Source organism: Eretmochelys imbricata, chromosome 24 (genome assembly GCF_965152235.1).
Source record: "Eretmochelys imbricata isolate rEreImb1 chromosome 24, rEreImb1.hap1, whole genome shotgun sequence".
Lineage (NCBI taxonomy): Eukaryota > Metazoa > Chordata > Testudines > Cheloniidae > Eretmochelys > Eretmochelys imbricata.
Genome location: NC_135595.1, coordinates 15,839,797 through 15,864,249, shown reverse-complemented (window position 1 = coordinate 15,864,249; position 24,453 = coordinate 15,839,797). Strand labels below are relative to the sequence as shown.

General features: G+C 47.0%; 1 protein-coding gene across 1 annotated transcript; it reads left to right on the top strand.

Moving 5' to 3' along the window:
- Positions 1–5,181: 5,181 nt before the first annotated feature.
- On the top strand, positions 5,182–23,581 carry LOC144279964 (kallikrein-14-like). The gene is made up of 6 exons (XM_077841667.1): positions 5,182–5,227; positions 16,716–16,805; positions 19,774–19,939; positions 21,899–22,152; positions 22,826–22,962; positions 23,414–23,581. The coding sequence occupies exons 1-6, from the start codon at positions 5,182–5,184 to the stop codon at positions 23,579–23,581; spliced, it is 861 nt and encodes a 286-aa protein (XP_077697793.1).
- Positions 23,582–24,453: the final 872 nt, after the last annotated feature.

The window sequence follows — 24,453 nt, the reverse complement described above, 5'->3', positions numbered from 1 at the left end:
GTCAAGAGATTGGCTCTAAAAATCATGAGATTGGATTAAAAATTATGAGCCTGGTTTTAAAATGCCCTAAATCGCGCCCAGGTCTTTGTTCTGGTCTCTTGCATTGACGGGGGTGGCGTACGCGGCTATAACTGCTCTGACGTCACCAAGTCTGACGTCCCATGGAGTTCAAACTTTGTCACACGGTGCTACAGCAACATAGCTACCATGCCTGTCTAAATGTACTGAATGCTGCCTCAGCACAGGGCATGGATTTCACTAGATGCTCTTTCAAGGTGCCTTCCATCCCTACATTTCTATCACTTTATGGGTAGCACAAAATAGAGAGAGATGGGTAGGTGAGTGGATGGATGAGTGGGTAGGTTAACATGAAATCATGAGAAAATGAGAACAGCCAGACTGAGTCAAACCAAAGGTCCATCTAGCCCAGTATCCTGTCTTCCAACAGTGGCCACTGCCAGGTGCCCCAGAGGGAATGAACAGAACAGGGAATCATCAAGGGATCCATCCCAGGTCACCCATTCCCAGCTTCTGGCAAACAGAGGCTAGGGACACCATCCCTGCCTATCCTGGTTAATAGCCATTGATGGACCTATCCTCTGTGAATTTAACTAGCTCTTTTATGAACACTGTTATAGTCTTGGCCTTCACAACATCCTCTGGCAAGGAGTTCCACAGACTGACTGCACATTGTGTGAAGAAATACTTCCTTGTGTTTGATTTAAACCTGCTGCCTATTAATTTCATTGGGTGACCCCTAGTTCTTGAGTTATGAGAAGGAGTAAATAATGCTTCCTTATTTATGGATGGATAGATAGATCCTGCATGGACATGTGGAAATGGCTAGGTGACACTGGAGGTCTTTTCCATCCCTACATGTCTATGATTCTATTGACTATATAGAATATTAAATATATTATTAAAATTAGTATTCAATGTCACATAAAGGTCTAGAAGAAATCAATCAAAATAATCAAGTTGAAACAAAATTTTGGAACCTTATTCAAATAAATCGTTTTCACATCATCAAAACAGATTTTTCCCATCCAAAATATCAAAATTGACACAGAGAATTGGGCAGAAAATGGATTTTTCTCTTCGCTGGCAATTTTGGGAAAAAAATCATTTGGGATCAACCAAAACATTTTGTTTGATCTGAAACTAAACGTTTCATTTGGACATTCAGCATTTTTAAACTTTTTTTTTTCAAATTAAAAGTTAAAGGAAATGTATAAACAGTCATTTGGAAGTGAAAATTGGGAACTGTTTTGTTCGGAAATTTTAGAAACAAAATGTTTTGATTTTTTTGGATTTTTTGGGGCGGTGTGTGTTATTTTTTGATGGAAACAATTCAGCAAAATTGACACATTCATCTTCTATAAAATGATAGTCAGTTATTACTGGTGGGTCCACCAGTGGCCAATAAGAGCAGCCCAGATTATTGAGTCGGGCTGCCACACATTCTTTCCTCCTTTCCCGTTTCTATGTTTCCTGATGTCTTACTTGGGTCTTGAAACGCTGGGATCCTTCCCACAAGGTCCTTCTCCATTTTAGTGGGTGGAGGGTTTGGGTTTCCCATATGTCCTCAACGACAGAGCAGGCAAACAGAGAGACAGTTTCTCTCAATGGCTGAGAAGACAGATGAAGGCTACAGAAGGATGGCGATCTCTTGGTTTCCTGGTGTTTGGATGAAGACCCTCATCCTGCCAAGCACTGTGTGGACACTGGTGTGGAACGGCATTTCCACACAGGGTCCCTGGGGTGGGGGGGCGGGGGGCCATGGGGCTCCTCCCACTTTTTACTGGCCGTAAGGGTGAGCAACAATGGTGAGCAACAGAGAGGAATGAGAGAGTGTTGGGATTTATGGGGGGAAGAGGTGGTGCGAAGGCGAGGCCTCAGGGGGAAGGAGCAGGACTAGGCCGGGAGATTGGGGGAAGGGGTGGTAAGCGGGCGGGAGATCAGGGGAAGGGGCGGCACGGGGGAGGGGCCTCAGGTGGAAGGGGAGGCTCAAGGGCGGAGCCACTGTTGAGACATGGGTGGCCCCCACTTTTAGGGAGCTTCTGTTGCCCCAGTCTCCACATTAAAAGAAATCGCGTATGTCGTCAGATGTTCGGCTGTGTGGGTGTGTTCTCTCTGCGTGCTGCACTGGCTCTGGGCAGATAGCCCATAAAGCAGGCTCCGATCAAATTTCCCAGTGAGACCACAAAACTCGGTTTTCAGCGAACGCGCCCAGCCAGCTTTATTGTCGACAAAGCATGGTAACAGCACCTGGCAGACTCTATGAGGATACTAAGACGTGTATGCCCTTGACAATGGATGCAGCTCAGTCAGTGGTAGGACCTTCCACTGCCCCCTTGGCCAGCCAAAGACACTGCCTCTGAGATACATCTTTATACACAGATACAAACAAAAAACTTATTGCCCCGACGTATCAGGGTGCCACCCTCTGATGTATTAGGGCGCCAACCATTACCTTGTACATGTTGGTTTGATCAAAACATCTCGATCCATCATGCTGTCATCCTGACCTTATCCTTCAGATGGATCACGGTGTTCTTGTTATCTTTGGAGAATGTGTTTGGTATAAAGGTGTTCTGGGATCATCTTTCTGGCATGTGTTTGTGGATATTTTCTTGCGCCTAACATTACTTAGGAATGTGTCTTTTTGCAATATCAGCCCTGGTCTTGCCAGACTCTGTGAGCGGGGCCTGCCTCTTTCTCACAACTTAACATTGCTTTATATCAGTAAAGTTCTGACTACTTTAGCCCAGGTCTCAGGCCTCATACCAGGCCTCTGATACATGGGCTTATGTTTCAGGCCCTCCTCTTACTATAGCACACTGCTGTAGTATTCCACATTCATATCCATGTCCAAGTCCTGTGGTGATCGGTGAAGGGACAGCGATGACCAGAAGCTCCTAGTCAGTGACCAGCACACAGGCTGCGGCTGTCAGAGGGCCATTTTTGCATTTGAATGGAGGCAGGCCTGCAACTCAGCAGCCGGAAAGCAACTGAGGAGCTGTTTTTACGGCCCACTCCGCTCCCCTGCATGAGCAGGACGTGGGCAGTCTGACCTAGAGCTCAAAGCAGGAGTTGGGAAATCAGGCCAGGCTACGTATCGGGAGGTCAGAGTCCGAGGCAGGCCCAAGAGCAAACCCAGAGTCGAGTGTTGGGAGGCAGGTTCTGGTTACCAGGAGATCAGAGGTAGGAGCCAAACTTGAGAGCAGAACCAGGGATCAATACCCAGAGTTACGCCGGGTCAGGATACCAGAAAGAGGATGAGCGTGAGGAAAAGGAAGGCACACACTCCACAGCAGGGTGGAAGGTTCAGGGAGTCACTTTCGGCAATGGAGAAGGTGCCGTTCCAAGGGCTAAATCCTGCCGGGTTCCCCTGCAGAGGACAGAGGCGGGAACAAAGGCTGGCTTGCTTCCACAGCTCCCCGGGATCCAACCTACTGAAGCCAGGTGTTTGAGGGCAGAGAGAGTCGCCTAGATGCCGATACGTGGGGCAGCTCCCCAGATACGGCAATCACGTTGACTCACAGAGACAGCCTATTTCTCTGGCATATAGTGACCCATCCTGGAGGATTCTTAGTTTTGTCCAAGACATAACCGCTGGAGCTTGTCCTACTCCCGAGGGTCCCCCACCAGGAGCTCCAGGTGAAGCAGGGCCAGTCCAGTCCCTGTGCTTGGGATGCCTGGCTGGGGCATCAGGGCGCTGGGGTGGAAAGGAGATAGCTGTGGTTTGGGGAGCAACATAGGGTGGTGGCTTGGGGCATCTTGCAGTTATTGGGGTGATTATGGGCTGCCAGTGGGATCACTCTGTTTTCGGGGTATTAATGCGATGAAATGGGGGCTCTGTTTTGTTATTGGAGGTGATTATGAGGTACGAGGGGGCATTGCTCTATTATTGGGATGATTATGGGTTGTGACAGGGCATTGCTCTTTATTGGGTGTGACTATCATAGAATCATAGAATATCAGACTTGGAAGGGACCTCAGGAGATCATCTAGTCCAAACCCCTGCTCAAAGCCAGACCAATCCCCAATTTTTTTTGCCCCAGATCGCTAAATGGCCCCCTCAAGGACTGAACTCACAACCCTGGGTTTAGCAGGCCAATGCTCAAACCACTGAGCTATCCCTCCCCCAAATGGATATGAGGGGGCATTTCTCTGTTATTGGGATGATTATGGGATATGAGGGGCATTGCTGTGTTATTGGGGGTGATTATGGGGTACAAGAGGGCATTGCTCTTTATTGGGGTGATTATGGGTTACGAGGGGGCACTGCTCTGTTATTGGGGTGATTGTGGGGTGCAACACGGCATTTATCTGTTATTGGGGATGATTATGGTGTCCTAAGGTGCATTGCTCTGTTATTGGGGGGATTATGGGGTGGAATGAGGCACTCAGTGAAGATGGATGGCTTGGCAGTGTGGCTGCTCAGCTGGCACTTGGAAGACATGGCTTCTAATCTCTGGTCTGCTGCTGCATCCCTGTCGGACCTTGGCCCAATCGCTTAGCCTCTCTGTGCCTCAGTTTCTCACTCTCTACAATGGGGATCATAGCACTGCCCGGCCTCACCTGTGGGGATAAATAAGGTAAAAATTGGGAGGTGCTCGGATACTACTGTAATGGGGGCCAGATACCACCTGAGATCTATTAATTTCTCTGTTATTAAGCTGGTCGTGGGCTTTCGCCCTCCTCTGTTACTGTTAGAAGGAAAACTAGGGGGAGAGGGATGGGCTCAGGCCAGCTCATGGAAATCTTTGTCATCTGGCTTGACTTTTAGTTTCTCTCCCCATCCCTGCCAACAGATCAGATCTTTTCATGGAACATGCCCCTGGGGGTCACTTGGACCAGGCTGAAGTGGAAGATGGAGCTGAGTTGGGGGAGACTGGGCCCCCATTGCCAGCAGATGATCACAGTGCGTTTCCCCTCCCCATGTCGGGCAGTGCTATCATCCTCCTAGTACAGGCGGGGCAGCCAAGGTGCAGAGAAACCGCTTGCTCATGGGAGTTTGTGGAAGAACAGAGACTCAAGACTGACTTTCCTGAATCCTAAGTGTGCACCTTCCCCACGAGGCATCCATCCTCCTCAAGATGCCAGTGGCCAACGATTCCCTTTTGATCTCTTTCCCTGCAGTAAAGCCAGTGACTCCGACGACTGTATCCAACCACCATGGAGCTGCTGATCATCGCAATGCTGGTAGTCGGGGCAGCAGCAGGTAGGCAAAAGAGTCAAGCGAGAAGCCAAAGTTGGGTTGGGTGAGAAGGTTCTGCAGTTTCACCACAGGCCCTTCCAGGAATGTCTCAGAGATGTTGCTTAAGACAGGTTCCTGCTCATGAAGAGCGAAGTTCCTGGCAGTCCCATTATCAGTTCCACAAGTTGCAAAAGGGAATTAATGCATTCAGGCCTTAGCTCTGATTATTCTTTATTGTTTGACGAGCAGGCAGGGAGCCATGATTTCACAATTTGTTTGCGTCCTGAATCACGGCAGAAGGAAAGGGAGGGTGGTGAAGCACTGGAATGGGTTACCTAGGGAGGTGGTGGAATCTCCATCTGTCAAGGTTTTTTCCCCACTCTGTACTCTAGGGTACAGATGTGGGGACCTGCATGAAAGACCCCCTAAGCTTATTCTTACCAGTTTAGGTTAAAACTTCCCCAAGGTACAAACTTTGCCTTGTCCTTGAATAGTATGCTGCCACTACCAAGAGTTTTAAACAAAGAACAGGGAAAGAGACCACTTGGAGATGCCTTCCCCAAAAATATCCCCTCCCAAAGCCCTACACCCCCTTTCCTGGGGAAGGCTTGATAATAATCCTCACCAATTGGTGAACACAGACCCAAACCCTTGGATTTTAAGAACAATGAAAAATCAATCAGGTTCTTAAAAGAAGAATTTTAATTAAAGAAAAGGTAAAAGAATCACCTCTGTAAAATCAGGATGGTAAATACCTTACAGATTCAAATCAGATTCAAACACAGAGAATCCCTCTAGGCAAAACTTTAAGTTACAAAAAGACACAAAAACAGGAATATACATTCCCTCCAGCACAGCTTATTTTACAAGCCATTAAACAAAAGAAAATCTAAAGCATTTTCTAGCTAGATTACTTACTAACTTTACAGGAGTTATAAGGCTGCATTTCTGATCTGTTCCCGGCAAAAGCATCACACAGACAGACCAAACCCTTTGTTCCCCCCCTCCAGATTTGAAAGAATCTTGTCCCCTCATTGGCCATTTTGGATCAGGTGCCTGCAGGGTTACCTTAGCTTCTTAACCCTTTACAGGTGAAAGGATTTTGCCTCTGGCCAGGAGGGATTTTATAGCACTGTATACAGAAAAGTGATTACCCTTCCCTTTACATTTATGACACCATCCTTAGAGGTTTTTAAGGTCAGGCTTGACAAAGCCCTGTCTGGGATGATTTAGTTGGGGCTTGGTCCTGCTTTGAACAGGGGGTTGGACTAGATGACCTCCTGAGGTCCCTTTCAACCCTGAGATTCTATGATTCTATGAAAGAATTTTGAAATTTCCCACAAAATAAAATGTTTTGGGGGAAAAAAATAAATCTGCTTCACTGAGATTTCAATGTCTTTGAGTTTAAAGCATATATAAAATATATAACTTTTAGAGAGCATCATTTCTAATATAATGTTAATTCTTTTAAGAAAAATGAGAAAACAAAAAATTATTTAAAGAAAATCAAATCAAAATGGCCCTTTCCGATAATGTCCAACGCTCTGGTCAGACTGCCTATGCCCTGAAGCACCATGCACCTTTTGGTGAGGAAAAGTTAGTGCATCATGGGAGTCCCTGGCTGTAAGCATCATGGGAAATGTAGTTTGATTGTGGAACTCAGGCCTCAGAGGAGACCACTTCATTTCAATCTTTTTTTTAAATGAATTTGCATCACAATCAACACATTCCTTTGGAAATTTTAAACTTTGACAAAATGCCATTTTCCAATGAGAAAACGTTCCATCTGAAAAAGTTTGATCGTTTTAATTATTTGTATTGTGGTAAAGCCTAGATACACCAGTCACTGAGCAAGGTCCTGCTCTCATGAGCACGTATAAATTGTGATTTCCAGAGATTTATAATTTAACCAAGTCTGGGGGAGTTTTCATGAGAACAGCAAAAGGCACCTCTCTAACCCCAAGGCTATTCCTTTGCAAAATATCAAGTCCCTACTACCAAGGCACTAGAGCACTTCAAAAAGTGGTTGGAGAATTGTATGAAAATTGCAAAAATGACCTATCATTCCTGAACCTCATTCTTGGAAATGGCTGAACTGGATCTTTCCAAAGCACGTTCAGAGAGCAAGTGTGGAAAATCCTAGCCTGAAGAGTTAAAGTTTGGCGAAGCTTTCAGCCACTGAAAACAGGGTTTGATCATGGAAAGTGTTTGGTAACGTTGACTCTAGGTGTTGTTACCAATACGGCCTACAATAGTTTATAATCCCTGCCAAAGGAAGTTGGTTTTACATGTAAATTCTGCCTTCCCAAATATTCAGCTCAAAGAAATTGAGAACATCATTAGTGGAGAATACCATTTACCCTGCGACTGTCCAATCCAAAAAAACAAATTATTTCCACTTCTCCCCACAAAAAAAATTGACTTTTCAGGAAAAAAAAAAAGAAATTTGAAACATTTTGATCTGGAAAAGCTGGCACAATGCTTCATGGGAGTTGTAGTATGTGGGCTTGAGGCCCCCATCCTCCTCCAATGGCCAAGTTCTGTGGTGAGACTACAACTCCCATGATACATCGCTTATGGTGAGGGGAGCTGATGGAGTTATGGGAGTCCCTGGTTGTGATGCATCATGGGAAATATAGTCCCTCTGTGGAGCACGGCCTATAGAGGAAAATGGGGCACCCAAACTGCAATACCACAGACGCATGCCAGCAGTATTTCCAAATAAAACTATTTTGGGTTTGGGGTGTTTCTGTCCATCCCTGTTAATGATGCCCCAGCCACCTCGTCTGCAGGGATAGGACACAAGACCTCCATGTGAAAAACCATGAGCCTTTCCTCTCTGAATGAAAGGATCAAACTCCATGCACCTGCAGATTCATGAGGGCAGTTGGGCAGGAACTGGAATCTTTTGTAATACATTCTGTGATCTTGAAATTTATTTTCATTCCAAAATGGAACAACCCTGGTGAGTTTTGAAATTCCCAGCAAGTTGAAATATTCCCAAAAAGAAATCTTTGTTTCTCATCAGTGGAAATGTTTCATTTTGATACCATCAGAGCGCTTCATTCCCATTTTCAATTTGTAAAGAATTAAAATACATTCAATAAGATTGTAAAATATTGAAACAGAAAGTCATTTCAAAATGAAAATTGAAACGTTCCAATCTGATAATCTCAAAAAGAACAGGAGGACTTGTGACACCTTAGAGACTAACAAATTTATTAGCGCATAAGCTTTCGTGGGTTACAGCCCACTTCATTGGATGCACAGAATGGAACATATAGTAAGAAGATATATATATATATATATATATATATATATATATATACATACAGAGAAGGTGGAAGTTGCCATACAAACTGTAAGAGGCTAATTAGTTAAGATGAGCTATTATCAGCAGAAAAAAAACTTTTGTAGTGATAATCAAGATGGCCCATTTAATCAGTTGACAAGAAGGCGTGAGGATACTTAATTTAGGGAAATATACTCAATATGTGTAATGACCCAGCCACTCCCAGGCTCTATTCAAACCCAGGCTAATGGTATCTAGTTTGCATATTAATTCAAGTTTTTTTCTCCTGCCGATAATAGCTCATCTTAATTAATTAGCCTCTTACAGTTTGCATGGCAACTTCCACCTTCTCTGATGTGTGTGTGTGTATATATATATCTATATATCTATATATATCTATATATATATCTTCTTACTATATGTTCCATTCTATGCATCCGACAAAGTGGGCTGTAGTCCATGAAAGCTTATGTTCTAATAAATTTGTTAGTCTCTAAGGTGCCACAAGTCCTCCTGTTCTTTTTTGCACATACAGACTAACACGCCTGCTACTCTGAAATCTGATCATCTCAATTTCTTTCCAAACAAAATGTTGTTGAAATCAACACATTCCTTGTGAAACGTTTCCATTTCAACAAAATGTCGTTTTCTGAAGGAAAACTCTTCCACTGGACATTTTCCAACCAGTTGCACCCCTGAGCTTATACCTGTGGTGTAGCTATTAGATAGAGACCCCTTGCTAGTGCACTAGATATGCCAACTGTCTTGGGGGAAATTGATTGACAACATCTCTGATAACACAACTCTTGGGATAATATTGCTGCTGCTGGATGTTGAAGGGAAACGGGCCATGGAGGATGAATCTGAACTGAAAACAGTTTGGCCTGTCTTTATCAGCTACAATATTTACTCCTGGGGGAACTCTACACCAAAAAAAAATATAAAAATTCTGCACCAAAAATTAAAAATTCTGCACACAATATTTTAAAATTCTGCATATTTTATGTCAATATAACACAATATAATCACATCAGTTTCAATTATTTTGGTAATTTATTTCAAAATACCTGTCAGCAAGTACGTCTGTAACAAAACAGACAACAAAAAAGATTCAGGAAATGTCTTTTTGTCAAATAGGTTCCTTCCAAGCCATATAAATACAGATCTTTGAGTAATTCATTTAAACTACAATACAGAACCATATTTCCTGCCCCCCACCCCCCCACTCAGAAGCAGTGCAAAGGCTTGGGGGAGTCAGGGATAACGGAGGAACTGAAGGAGAGGGAAGGAGCCTGCAAGTGAACGTGTAAGGCAGCGTTTCCCAAACTGTGTTCCGCATGATGTGAATAGGGGTTCCGTGAAAGAATCGTAATTAAAAAAAAGGGTCTTGCACTTGATTTTTGTACTACTTTTAGATGCACTTTCCAGTTAGAAATGGCTCGTTCAAGATATTTTAAATTTCTATTTCTATATTTTGCAAAATATAATTTTACAGTCCTGTATTTTTAATTTCAGGGGTTATTACAGGGGGTCATCAGGGCTTGATGTCAGTCCAGGAGACGGAGGTGACGGAGAGCTTGGGTGACAGAGAGCGAGTTGTAGATGAAGTGGTTGGCTCTGGTTCAGCTTGAGAAGTTGATCACGTAGGCTCATTTGTTGCTGGTTGTTTTTCCTTGAAAAACATGGTGATCAGCAACTGTCGCTGTTGTCTCTTGAGCTGGTCAAACATTTCTTGATATGATCTCAAATCGTCCGTAATACTACGTGTGATTTTGAGGCTTCGTTCCATAGAGGGATCGTATTCAGAAATTAAATCATTCAAGCGTTTTGCTGCTTGGAACACTTCAGCAAATTTATGAAGGTTCCAACTTGCTGGCTCTTCCTGTTTGTTGTCATCTTCTTCATCTTCTGTAGACGATTTTATCAGTTCCTCTAACTCTTCCTTAGTCAATGTTTCTCTATGGCTCTCAATTAATTCTTCAATTTCTTCCTCAAGGGTGTCGACGAAGCCATCATCATCCACTTGCCTGGCCACCTGAACAATGCGTTTCACTTCTTTGTCAATGGTCAGGAAACCGTTAAAATCATTCACACATTCTTTCCATAGGTTTCGCCAAGATGCATTGACTGTTTCAGGCTTGATTGCATCCATTGCATGTTTAATATAAGTGATGCAATCAGCAGTGTTGAAAGACTTCCAGCACTCCATCACATTAAGATTGGGATCAGCATCTATAGCGCTACGTATCCGTGAGAACATAGGCCTTGCGTACGTGGCCTTGAAACAGCGAATCAGGCCTTGGTCGAGAGGTTGGAGGATGGAGGTGGTATTGGGGGGGAGAAAGACGACTTCAATGTCGTTATGCCCAAACCGGAGTGCCGCAGGGTGGCCAGAAGCATTTCTACGATCAGCAACACTTTAAAGTCAAGTCCTTTCTCTTGGAGGTACTGCTTGACCTCCGGAATGAAACACTTGTGAAACCAAACCAGAAATAATGCTGCCCTTTGCCCTTTTTAAAAACCAAGCTTTTTATTTGATTGCCAGAACACAGGCAGGAGATCTTTGTTCTTGCCTTTTAGGGCACGGGAATTTGCAGCCCTGCAGAGCAAGCCCGGCTTTATTAAATGCCCAGCCGCATTGCCACAAAACAACACAGTCACATGGTCTTTAGCTGCTTTGAAGCCAGGGACTTGTCTTTCTGATTTCGAAGTGTGGTTGGGCATTTTTTTCCAGAAGAGCCCAGTCTCGTCAGCATTAAAAACTTGTTCTGGAAGATAGCCCTTTTCTTCTGTGATTTTCTTTAATTGTTCGGGGTAGACTTTTGCTGGCTCTTCATTGGCAGATGCAGCTTCACCAGGAGTCTGCACGTTTTTGAGGTCGAAGCGGTTCCTAAAACTGTTAAGCCAACCTTGGCTGGCTTTGAATTCCTTCTCATCAGAAGGCTGTCCCTCTTCAGCGGGAGGTTTGAACAGAGCATAGAGGCTAAGAGCCTTTCTCGCACCGTGTTGCCATCGATAGGCACATGTTTACGGTTCATGTCTTCCCGCCATAAGTTTAATGCCTTTTCAGTCTTCACTAAAGTCTTACCACGCACCTGGCTTGTCACCTGAGCACTTTATTGGAGCACTTGATGCTACGGCTTAACAAATTTCTCTCTCTTGAATCTTGATGGCATGAATGCTAGATTGGTTGCGGCCACATTCACGTGCCACGTTGGAGACCGACATACCGTCTCTCAATAAGTCCAACACAGCCAGTTTTTCCTCCAGCGTTGGAACAGATCGCTGTTTCTTCAGCTGAGCACCAGATGAAGTAGTTGGCTTGCGTTTAGGGGCCATGTTGTACGAAAAATACGTATCTTTAAACACTAGAATCACACTCAGCGTGGCGAGATGCTCACACTATGAGAGGCACATGGGAACTGAGACTGACTGAGGGAACACCAGATTCACGTCTCCCATCTCATGCTCACTCCGGGGCATACGCTCATTGAGTGGAATGGTGGGCGGAACCGCCCGCACTATTTACAGGCATCTTGTTATTTTTCTTTTTTTTTGCTGAGCCCGTATAGTTGAATTCGCATAAATTAAATGCACGGATGATGCAACTCACCTGTACTAGTGACAAGGGATGGAAAAAGCGCTGACTGATCCTAGAGAAGAAGCCGTGACAGAGGAGAGATTGACAAAGGGTGAGACAGTTTATGCTCATAAACCACACCTGGTTGGAAAATAAGGCTCCCAGTCCATGTTGAAACGTTACGTTTCTTTAATGAAAGCATGTCATTTCTATAATCCTGCATCTTGGCCAGGGGTTAGACAGGAGGCCCCTTGCGGTGACTTCTAAGCCTCTGATACTACAATACTGTGATAATGTCAAAAACCTTTAACGCCAAGTGTGTACATAACAGAAGCACCCAAAAGAGGACAGGTGTTTAGAAATGTGTCACCTTTTCTAGCACACTCAGCGGAAGAGGGCTCAGGGAACAAACCAGAATCTTTAGCCTGCTTCTTTGAACATTAATCTGATCCTGAATAAGTAATGTACGACGTACTATGTTAAAGTTCTATTGTAACTTTGCCTTAATAAAATGTTTCAGAAAAGCACAAACAAATGTTTCATGTCAGCATTGTCATTTTGAGTAATTGAGTTTTGACTTTGATATTACATTAAACTATGAAATCTAAGATCCTGGGGGAAACTTTCTAACTCTAAGCAGAGTTTAGCACTGGAAGAGATTACCTGGGATGGTGGTGAAATCTTCATCGTTGGAGGTGTTTAAGAACAGGTTACAGAGTAGCAACCGTGTTAGTCTGTATTCGCGAAAAGAACAGGAGGACTTGTGGCACCTTAGAGACTAACCAATTTATTTGACCATAAGCTTTTGTGAGCTACAGCTCACTTCATCAGATGTTCTTTTTAAGAACAGGTTAGACATTCACCTGTCTGGGATGGTCTAAATGTACCAAATGCTGCCTCAGCGCGGGGCAGGGACTTCACTAAATGATCTTTCAAGGTCCCTTCCATCCCTACATTTCTATGATTTTATGGATAGCATAGAATACAGGGGGATGGGTAGGTGGGTGGATGGATGAATGAATGGATGAGTGGGTGGAGGAGTGATAGGGTGGGTGGATAGATGGATCCTGCATGGACATGATGTAGAAATAGTTTGGTCACATTTGAGATCTCTTCCATCCCAACAGTTCTGTGGTTGTATCGACTATATAGAATATAGAATATTAAATATATTATTAAAATTAATATTTTAATGTCACATAAAGGCCTAGAAGAAATCAATCAAAATGATCGAGTCAAAACAAATATTAGAACCTTATTGAAAAGAATTGTTTTCACATCACCAAAACAAGACGATCATTTTGGCTTTTTCCCATCAAAAATATCAAAATTGACACTGACAATTCGGCAGATAACGGATTCTTCTGTTCACTAGCAATTTTGGAACAAAAAAATCATTTGGGGTCAACCAAAACATTTTGTTTGACCTGCAACTAAACATTTCATTTGGACGTTGAATATTTATAAACATTTTAATTTTTTTAAAATAAAAGTTAAAGGATATTTCTAAACAAAAAGTCATTGGGAAGTGAAAACTGGGAAATGTTTTGTTTGGAAATTTTTGAAACAAAATATTTTGATTTTTTTGGAGTATTATTTTTTCAGCTAAACAATTCAGCAAAACTGACATGACAGTCTTCCATGAAATGGTAGCCAGTTACTGCTGGTGGACCTGCAGGTGGCCAATAAATCCAATCTGGGATCCACGGATTCCACCACAGTGGGGCAGACGGTTCCCAGTGGAAGCGGCGGATCTGGATTATTGAGTCGGGCCACACGGCATTCTTTCCTCCTTTCCCATTTCTCCATTTCCTGTTGTCTTCCTTGGGTCTCGTAACCGTGGGATCCTTCCCACAAGGTCCTTCTCCATTTCAGTCGGTGAAGGGCTTGGGTTTCCCATAACCCCTCAATGGCAGAGCAGGCGGACGAAGAGACAATTTCTCTCAATTTCGATGATGACAGATGAAGGGTATAGTAGGATGGCAATCTCCTCTCACCTCGGTTTCCTGGCATTTGGATGAAGACCCTCATTCTGCCAAGCACCGCATGGACCCTGGTGTGCAAGGGCATCTCCATGCAGGGGCACTGGAACAGGCAGGGCCAAGGGGCCATGGCCCTCCCAGTTTCTACTGCCATTGTGGGGCATTTTCCTGGTTTATACAGGTCCCTGGTGAGATGGGCTAGTGAAAGGATCTGAGTCCTGGCTCCCACTTCCTTTCCCCAGAAGCCTGCCTGACCTCCAGGGCTCCCCTTCCATCTCCTGTGTGGCAGAGTCCTCGTAACCCCAACAGGGCTGGGCCCAGGATTCCTGGGGGGGCTCCACCCCCAACCTTGTCGTGGTCACTTAGGGAGGGGCCAGGGTGTCCCCACTCTGGGGTGCTCTCTGCACACTGGTGCTTCCCTGACCCCCTGATCATTACATACAGGTCAAAGCAAAGACTATTTATTACACAGCAACCAATTTAAAAAATTAAGGGAAAAATGGGAAAGGTGAAAGGAAAACCTGTCACGCCGCTCTGTGGCATGGGGACGTCACAGCCAGCCTCTCTGGGATGTCAGGGCAGTTCAGCCTGTTCCTCACACGTCCCAGGCCCCTTCCCAGGCCCTGGCTGTGCTGATGCTGTGGGTCGGACACTTGCTCTGGCGGTGGTCACACGCCCTCAGGCTCTGGGTGGCAGGACACTTCTTCCCAGTGTCAACCCCCCCGTCGAGGTTACGATCCCCCTCCCAGTCTGGCCTGCCAGACCTCTTGACTGGGGGCGTCTCCCTGTGCTGGGCCCACTGCCCAGGGTCCCCCTCACGCTCCCCAGCTGCTCGTTGCACCTGGCTCCGGACGGCTCCAGCTCCAGCTCCACAATGCCTCAGCACGGCTGCTGCTGCTGCTCTGCCGCCAGCCTCCTGGGCTGCTTTTCTGGCCCCTCTGGCTCCGGTTCCTGCACCTCTCTTCCCAGCACTGACCTGCTCCCTGGGCTGCTTCTCTGCTTCTCTGGCTGGCGCGGCCCTGCTCCCCAGCTCAGCTAGGGCCTCTGTCTCTCCGCTTAGCTCAGCCCCACTCTGTCTGACCCAGGCAATTCCAGCTCACAGGGAGGATGGGACCCTCCTGACTCCCTCATTGGCCTGTCAATCTCAGGGTCCTGATTTCGATCAACCCTTCCCCTTCCTTTTAGTCCTGGGAGCTAGCCAACCAAAATCCCCACTGAGTTTTAGTAAGGGGCCAACAGTCCCCTTACACCAGGAAGAGGAAGAGGAAGAGGATGAAGAAGGAACACGCTCCATAACAGGGTGGAAGGTTCAGGGAGTCGCTTTCGGCAATGGAGAAGGTGCCGTTCCAAGGGCTAATTCCTGTCAGGATCCCCAGCACAGGACAGAGTCAGGAACAAAGCCTTGTTCCTGCAACTCCCCCGGATAAAACGTACTGGAGCATGAGGGCGGAGGGAGTTGCCTGCATGCTGACATGTGGGGCAGCTCCCAAGATATGGCAATCACATTGACTCACAGGGACAGCCCATTTCCCCAGCATAAAAATGGCCCATCCCAAAGGATCCTTACTTTTGTCCAAGACACAACCGCCGGAGCCTCTTCTGCTCCCGAGGGCCCTCCACCAGGAGCTACAGGTGAAGCAGGGCCAGTCCAGCCTCTGTTGTTGGGATGTCTTGTTGGGGGGCGGGTCATGGTGGTGGGGTGAAAAGGAGATAGCTGTGGTTTGGGGAGCAACATAGTGTGGTGGACTGGGACATAATGCTGTTATGGGGGTAATTATGGGCTGCCAGGGGGCATTGCTCCATTTTGGGGATGTTGATGGGAGGGAGTTAGGGCTCTGCTCTGTTATTGGGGGTGATTATGAGGTACGAGGAGGTATTGCTCTTTTATTGGGGAGATTACGGGCTGGAATGGGGAAATTAATGAAGACGTTTGGTGGTTTGGCTGCTCAGCTGGTACTTGGAAGACATGGCTTCTAATCTCTGTTCTGCTGCTGCATCTCTGTAGAACCTTGGCCCAATCACTTATCCGCTCTATGCCTCACTTTCCCCATATGTACAATGGGGATCATAGTCCTGCCCTGCCTCACCAAGGAGCTGTGTGGATAAATAGGTCAAAGACTGGGAGGTGCTCAGATACTACCATAATGAGGGCAGATAACACTTTAGTTAATTTCTCTGTATTTAAGCTGGTCATGGGGGTTTCGCCTTCCTCTGTTTTTGGGGTGACATGTTAGAAGAGAAACTAGTGGGAGAGGGGTGAGCTCAATCCAGCTCATGGAAATTTTGGTCATGTGGGTTGAGTTTAGTTCCCTCCCTTCCTCCCCTCCTCAGATCAGATCTTTCCATGGAACATGCCCCTGGGGGTGACTGGGACCGGGCAAAAGTGGAAGATGGAGCTGAGTTGGGGGAGACTGGGCCCCCATTGCCAACAGACGATCGCAGTGCATTTCCCCTCCCCATGTCGGGCAGTGCTATCATCTCCTGGTACAAGCAGGGTAGTGGAGTTTCAGAGAAACCACTTGCTTTTGAGAGCCTGTGGAAGAACAGGGACTCAAGCCTGGCGTTTCTGAATCCTAAGGGCGCACTTTCCCCGCGAGGCATCTGTCTTCCTCTAGATGCCCGTGGCCAACGATTCCCTTTTGATCTCTTTACCTGCAGTAAAGCCAGTGACTCCGACGACCGTATCCATTGCCACAACCGACATGGAGCTGCTGATCATCGCAATGCTGGTAGTCGGGGCAGCCGCAGGTAGGAAGAAGAGTCAAGCGAGAAGCCACAGTTGGGTTGGGTGAGAAGGTTCTGCAGTTTCACTGCAGGCCCTTCCAGGAATGTCTCAGAGACTTTGCTTAATACAGGTTGCTGCTTATGAAAATCCAAGTTCCCAGCAGTCCTGTTATCAATTTCATGGGTTGCGAAAGGGAATTAATATGTTCAGGCCTCGTCTCTGATTATTCTTTATTGTTTGTAGTTCAGGCAGGTAGCCATGAGTTCACAATCTGTTTTCATCCCAAATCAGGAGAGAAGGAAAGAATTTTGAAATTTCCCACAATAGAAAATGGTTTTTGGGGAAACAAATAAATCTGTTTCACTCAGATTTCGATGTCTTTAAATTTAAAGCATATGTAAAAAAATATAACTTTTAGAGAGCATCATTTCTAATATAATGTTAATTCTTTTAAGAAAAATATGGAAACAAAAATTATTTAAAAAAAGAAAAACAAATCAAAATGGCCCTTTCTGATAATGTTCAGTGCTCTGGTCAGACTGCCAATCTCATGAAGCAGCATGCACCACTTGGTGAGGAGAAGTTTATGCCTCATGGAAGCTTCTGGTTGTGAGGCATCATGGGAGATGTAGTTTGATTGTGGAGCCCAGTCCATTCAGGAGACGGCTTTGTTTTAAACTATTTTTAAAGAATTTGCATCACAACCAACACATTCCCACAGAAATTATCAACTTTGACAAAATGGCATTTTCCTATTGGAAAACGTTCCATCTGAAAAAGTTTGACAATTTTAAATATTTTGTGACAGGGTCAGGCCAGATGGCTACAGGAAAGTAGTGGAAGGTAGATACATTACCCCCAGATTAAGCAGGTCCCTTTTCCCTGGGTAAAATAACAGGGACTATTCCAGAACAATCAGGAACCTGCTAGAACCAGTTAAGGCAGGCAGGCTAATTAGGACATCTGTAGCCAGTTAGGAAGCTACTAGAACCAGTTAAGGCAAGTAGGCTAATCAGGGCACCTGGTTGAAAGAAAGACCTCTTTTCAGTTAGAGAGAGGCGCGTAGGAGTTGGGAGTGGGAGGACGTGCTGCTGGAGGACTAAGGAATGCAAATGCCATCAGGCATCAGGAAGAAGGTCCTGCAGTGAGGACAAAGATGGTGCTGGGGGAGGTCATGGGGAAGTGGCCCAGGGAGTTGTAGTTGTCACATAGCTGTTACAGGAGACATTGTAGACAGCTGTGATCCACAGGGCCCTGGGCTGGAACCCGGAATAGAGGGCGGGCCCAGGTTCCCCCCAGGCCCCTCCCCCCCACTCCCTATTTGACACAAGAGGAGTTGACCTGGACTGTGAGTCATATCAGAGGGGAAGGTCTCTGGCCTGTCCCCGACCAACCTGAGGGCTGCCATGACCCTTTGAGGTGAGCAAATCAGCCGGAAAGCGCAGGACCCACCAAGGCAGAGGAGGAACATTGTCACAATTTCTACTGCGGTCGTAGGTGCCAACTCCGTGGGTTCTCTGGGGCTGGAGCATCCACAGGGAAAAATTAGCGGGTGCTCCAGACCCACCGGCAGCCAAGCTCCCCCCTCCTCGCCTCCTTCTCCCAAGCCAAGCACACTGTGTCCCTGCTTCTCCCCCTCCCTCCCAGTGCTTCCCGCCCCCCGCCCCACCACCTAACTGCTGTTTGGCGGCACTTAGGACTTTCCAGGAAGGAGGGGGAGCAGTGGAGATGCGGTGCACTCAGGAGAGGAAACAGAGAAAAGGCAGGGCAGGGGCAGGGACTTGGGAGAAGGGGGTGGAATGGGGGTGTGAAGGGGACGGGGACTTTGGGGAAGGGGTGGAATAGGGGCAGGGCCAGGGGCGGTGTTGGGGGTCGAGCACACACTGGGCAGAGGAGAAGTTGGTGCCTATGATTGCGGTAAAGCCTAGAAACAGCAGTCACTGACCAACCCCTGCTCTCCTGAACATGTGTAAATTGTGTTTTCCAGAGGTTTATAATTTGACCAAATCTAGGTGAATTTTCATATGAACAGCAAAAGGCACCTCCCTGACTCCAGGGCTATTTCCTTGCAAAATTTCAAGTCCCTGCTGCCAAGGCGTTAGAGCACTTTAAAAAGTGGTTGGAAAATTGTTTGAACATTAAAAAGTGAAGGGTCCTCCTGTCCAGTCCCTGCTACCATGAGCAACTCTGTAGCAGAAATGTATTGAGCTCCATCTTCAAACTCAGGAGGCTTTCATAGAATATCAGGGTTGGAAGGGACCTCAGGAGGTCATCTAGACCAACCCCCTGCTCAAAGCAGGATCAATCCCTAATTTTCCCCCCAGATCCCTAAATGGCCCCCTCAAGGATTGAATTCACAACTGTGGCTTTAGCAAGCTAATACTCAAACCACTGAGCTATCCCTCCCCCCATATCCCGGCCCCCCTGCTCCTGTTCCACAACTTACTTCCTTCGATGGTTAGTAACCGTCTTCTAATCTCAGCCTAGATTTATCCATGGTGCTTGTCCCCATTTGTTCTTGTGCCAACGCTGGTCTCCACCTCCTGTAGATCTTCTCCCTCCCTGGTGTTCCCCCCCCCCCACACACACACACACTCTGTAATTAGAGAGAACAATCAGATGCTGGCTTGGCTTCCTTTTAGGTTAAACCAGCCAAGCTCTTTCCATCTCCCCTTGTAAGATCGGCCCTTTGTTCCCCTGACCATCCTAGCACCCTTCTCAACACCTGTTCCAGTTGGAATTCCTCTTTCTGGAACACGGGTGACGGGAATTGGAGGTTTTTGCAGTGGCATTAATGCCTAACTATCCCTACTGGAAATAGAGCCTGGTACATCGCCTGGTACAACCTCCGATCGCCTTGTGTTTTTCCACGGCCACGGGGGAGCAGCAGCTCATGGTCATCCTGCCACCGGCCAAGCTGTTTGGACATGGCTGATGCTTGCCCCTCCCCCTGCCCTGAATTCAGCTGACATTTGCCACTCTCCATGGCAGCCTCAGACCCAGAGGAAAGCAGGATCATTGGGGGGAGAAACTGCGACTTCGGCTCGCGGCCCTACCAGGTGGCTCTCCTGAGGAACAGACGTGTCATCTGTGGTGGGAGCCTGATAGCCCGGAAGTGGGTGCTGACTGCTGCACACTGCGGCAGACGAGGGATCAGGTAAGTCAGTGCAGGGATGGAGGGAGAGAGGGTGATGCCTGGGAATAACCCACATCCCCAGCCCTTATCTTCGCTCTTCGTGTTCCCTATCCATGCCCAGGTCTCCCTCTGTACCCCTGAATCCGCAGCCCCATCCTCCTCCCTTTTTTCCCAGCCCACAAATCGTTTTTGTCGCTCTTCTCTGCACCCTCTGCGGTTTTCCAGCATGCTCGTTCAGATGTGCCCACCCCAGCACGGACGCAGCACGCCAGCATCGGCCTCCCCAGCGGCGTGTGCAGAGGGAAACCCACCTCCACGCTCACCAGCGTTAGGCCTTGTAGCATCCCACCGGCAGCTCATGTGCAGGTGCTTTAGGAGCTGATGGAATGGAGCAGAGCTCCGGGAAATATTTTCCCTTGACTCCAACCTGATGCTGCTGGTTCTCAACTAGGGGGTCTGTGGCCCCCTGCTGGTTTCAGGGGGTCCATTGGGCCCTATGGCTGAAGCCGGGAGCTCTGAACCGTGGTGCACCCTACGGGGCTGAAGCCCTGAGTCCCGGGGCCTCCCAGAGCGGTGAAGCTACAAGCCCTGGCGACCCAGCGGGGCTAAAGCCCAAGTGCACCCATCCCACAGCGGAAGCCTGGAGCCCCGAATGGAGGGGGGCTGTGGGGACCTCCAGGAATTTAAGCCCTGGAACAAACACCCGTCATTCCACAGAAGGGGAGAGCTTGAAAAACTGAAAGCAATTCAAGCTGCTTTTTTAGAGCTCTAAGAAGAAAAGGAGGACTTGTGGCACCTTAGAGACTAACCAATTTATTTGAGCATAAGCTTTCATGAGCTACAGCTCACTTCATCGGATGCAAGCTCTGTAAGCTCTTTAGAGCGCTGTAATTCTGCAGGTCCTGCGGATAGATCTGTCCTTCCCCTCCCCTCCTTTTCTCCTAACTCTCTTTGGCTATTACGATGAAGCTGGTATCTTTGTTGTATTTGGAAAAACTGATTAAAACGTATAAATAATACGTTAAAAATCGCAATGTCTCGTATTGGCATTTTTGAAACTTTTCGATTTTTCCATTCGCAACTTTTTCTTTCAAAGTGCCCTGTTAGTTTATTTTCAGAAATATTTTGCGACAGCTGAAACAAACTATTGCCGCCCCATTTTTCGATTCGCTTGAAAGCACAAAACTCTTAGACCCAGATTTGAAATTCTCAGTGCTCCTGCACATCGGTTTAATTTGGCATGAGCGGGCCACAGTGACCCAGGACAAGGGAAAAATAACTGAATTAAGTTGGTCCCATAAGTGGTTGAGGAGATAGCAAGTGTGAAAAATTTCAGGGGTGGGGTATATTTGCATATATAAGACAAAGCCCCTAATATTGGGACAATGCTGATATTATTGGGATGTCTGGTCACCCTACCCAAAAGCCAAGGAGAAGGAATTCATGATTTTGGTGAAAACTGTAGCTTTGATAACACCAAAGTGTCTCACAAATTAAGGGCAAAGTCATCAAATTGTTCATTTCAGCTGTGTAAAACCAGGTGTAAGAAACAATAATGTCAGCAAAATGTGCTGTGTACATGTGGCATGAGACCAAAGCATGAGATGTACAGGAACTGGGCCTGAAAATAACCAGGCCAACCATAAAGAGCATGATATCATGTAAAATGGAGGACGCACGCATCAGAATAGAGTTAAACTTGTATATAAAGTAACCAATACTTGTATTCTTCAGATCTGTGGTATGCCCATAGCCACCCCTTACAAGTGACTCTGATCAATTCTGCGGAGTGTATGCCAAGAAAAACATGAGATCAGACGAGATTGGAGTCAAACTGAGTTCTTGGAGAACTAAGAAGATGAGGTCTCGGAAGCTACTCCAGCATTGAAAATCCATTATTGGCCCAATTCTAGTTGCTTGCCCGCTATGATCTTTGAATAGCTGCCCATTGATCTCTTCCTTTGTCCTCTCTCCATGCAGCTCCCTGCGGGTGCATCTGGGGGATTATAATGTAAGGGTGAAAGAACCCACAGAACAGATACGAAGAATCCACAACTTCTTTGTGCACCCCGAATATAACGTCTTGCCTTTTGACAACGACTTCATGCTTCTGGAGCTGGATAAGCCCGCTCGTCTTAACCGCTATGTGAACACGATCAAGTTGGCTACCCGTTGTCCCTTTCCTGGAACACGATGCAGTGTGTCGGGATGGGGCACCATCAAGTCCCCCCAAAGTATGGCGTGCTGAGTGTAGAGGGAGGGGTTGAGGTTGGGCTCAGCTTGGGGAGGGGGTGGAAGCTCTTTAAGGAGACCTTGTTAATGGGCTCACAAGGGTCTTTGGCTTCTCCTGGGGGAAAATTTTCATCCAAAATGATTTTTAGTGGACAACTCAAGTTCGACAACACCAAAGTGTCCCATAAATTCGGGGCGTTTTTATTCATTTCAGAAAAAAAATTCAGAAAAAAGTGAAAACTTTGCATTTTGAAAACACAGGAAGACAGTGGCTTGATTTTTGTTCTATTTGAAACATTTCCTTTTGAAATTTCCTTTCCTTTTGTATTCAAAACCATTTTAAAACGTTACAGATGTGCTTCAAATCACAAAGAAATATTATAATATGACATGAAATACTGGATCTAAATGAAACAATTTGTTTTTTTGGCTTTTCCGTTCATCAAAAATTTCCTTTTTCGGAAAATGAACGTGGCCAGATCCCAGCTGGTGGAAATCGGCCGTCGCGCCATTGGAGTCAATGGGGCCAGATCCCAGCTGGGGTCAGTTGGCTCTAGCTCCTTTGGAGTCACTGGATCTATGCCAGTTTATACCAGTTGAGGGTCTTACACCAAATTTTCCTCTCTTGCACCTTGTTCCCTGCTCATGAGCTCCTGTTTTTCCGTCATTGCCCAGGGCAGTCCCCAGCCATCCTGCAGTGTGCAAATCTCTATAGCGTCAGCCAGGCCAGGTGCCAGGACGTTTACTGGGGCCTGATCACGGAGAACATGTTCTGTGCTGGTGTGGAACAGGGCGGCATAAGCACGTGCAAGGTAAGGGGGCATCCCGGAGAGAGGGGTCGGTGCCGGGTGTCGGAGCTCACACAGCTCAATACTCTTTATCCCCTATGACCTGCAAACCCTTCTCAGCCTGCTCCTAAGGGGCCGTCGTCACTCAGGCTCTGGCCCCAGCCAGCCTTCGTGCCCCGTGGAAGAGCAGCCGATCTGCCCTCCGGCCGCACCGAGCCCTAAGGCCCAGTCCCTGGGCCTGTCTGATCCCCAGCGCAGGTGCAGCCAACCGAACCCATTTCTGCTCTTTAAACCCTTCCTATCTGTGTGTCCCTGCCGCCCCCTGCTGGAAGGGATGAGCTCTGTGCATGTGTGTGTTCTTGTGTCTGTGTGACCCTGCTTCCCCCTGCTGGAGGGGATGGGCCCTCCTCTGCGGGGGTGTGCACACGGGGGGGCATGGCTGTGTTTTGCTGATGGCTTTGCATTGTCTTTGCAGGGGGATTCAGGAGGCCCACTGGTCTGCAATGGGCGGCTGCAGGGCGTGGTCTCCTGGGGGAAGTCTGTCTGTGCCCTGCCGGGACAGCCCAGAGTCTTCGCCAATGTCTGCAAAGCTGCCCAGTGGGTGAAGAACACCATAAGGAGGCAGTGCGCCAGACTGGACTAAGAGCTCACAGCACGTCCTGCCTGCCGCAATAACCCACCAAACATACGCCCCAGCCACGCCTCTCCTCATCTCACGGCGGCACCTGGGGGTTGCGGAATGGGGTGGGGGGAGGTGGCCTGGGTGGGATTGGGGTGGTGGAGCTGCGGTTGGGCCAGGCCTGACAAAATCCTGGGACTGGGTTAAAAATGCACAGCTGGTTTGAAAAGCATGAATGAGCCTTGAGATTGTGAGATTGCTTTAAAACCTCATGAATCAGCCTGATGTTCACAGGATTGTTTCAAAAGTCAAGAGATTGGCTCTAAAAATCATGAGATTGGATTAAAAATTATGAGCCTGGTTTTAAAATGCCCTAAATCGCGCCCAGGTCTTTGTTCTGGTCTCTTGCATTGACGGGGGTGGCGTACGCGGCTATAACTGCTCTGACGTCACCAAGTCTGACGTCCCATGGAGTTCAAACTTTGTCACACGGTGCTACAGCAACATAGCTACCATGCCTGTCTAAATGTACTGAATGCTGCCTCAGCACAGGGCATGGATTTCACTAGATGCTCTTTCAAGGTGCCTTCCATCCCTACATTTCTATCACTTTATGGGTAGCACAAAATAGAGAGAGATGGGTAGGTGAGTGGATGGATGAGTGGGTAGGTTAACATGAAATCATGAGAAAATGAGAACAGCCAGACTGAGTCAAACCAAAGGTCCATCTAGCCCAGTATCCTGTCTTCCAACAGTGGCCACTGCCAGGTGCCCCAGAGGGAATGAACAGAACAGGGAATCATCAAGGGATCCATCCCAGGTCACCCATTCCCAGCTTCTGGCAAACAGAGGCTAGGGACACCATCCCTGCCTATCCTGGTTAATAGCCATTGATG

What these genes read in the sequence shown, in the direction of transcription:
- LOC144279964 (XM_077841667.1), top strand. Translation starts at nt 5,182, where the DNA reads ATGGAGCTGCTGATCATCGCAATGCTGGTAGTCGGGGCAGCAGCAG. An exon ending in GGTAGTCGGGGCAGCAGCAG is followed by an intron (nt 5,228 to 16,715) that starts GTAGGCAAAAGA and finishes CTTTACCTGCAG; the next exon opens with TAAAGCCAGTGACTCCGACG. An exon ending in CACCATCAAGTCCCCCCAAA is followed by an intron (nt 22,153 to 22,825) that starts GTATGGCGTGCT and finishes GTCATTGCCCAG; the next exon opens with GGCAGTCCCCAGCCATCCTG.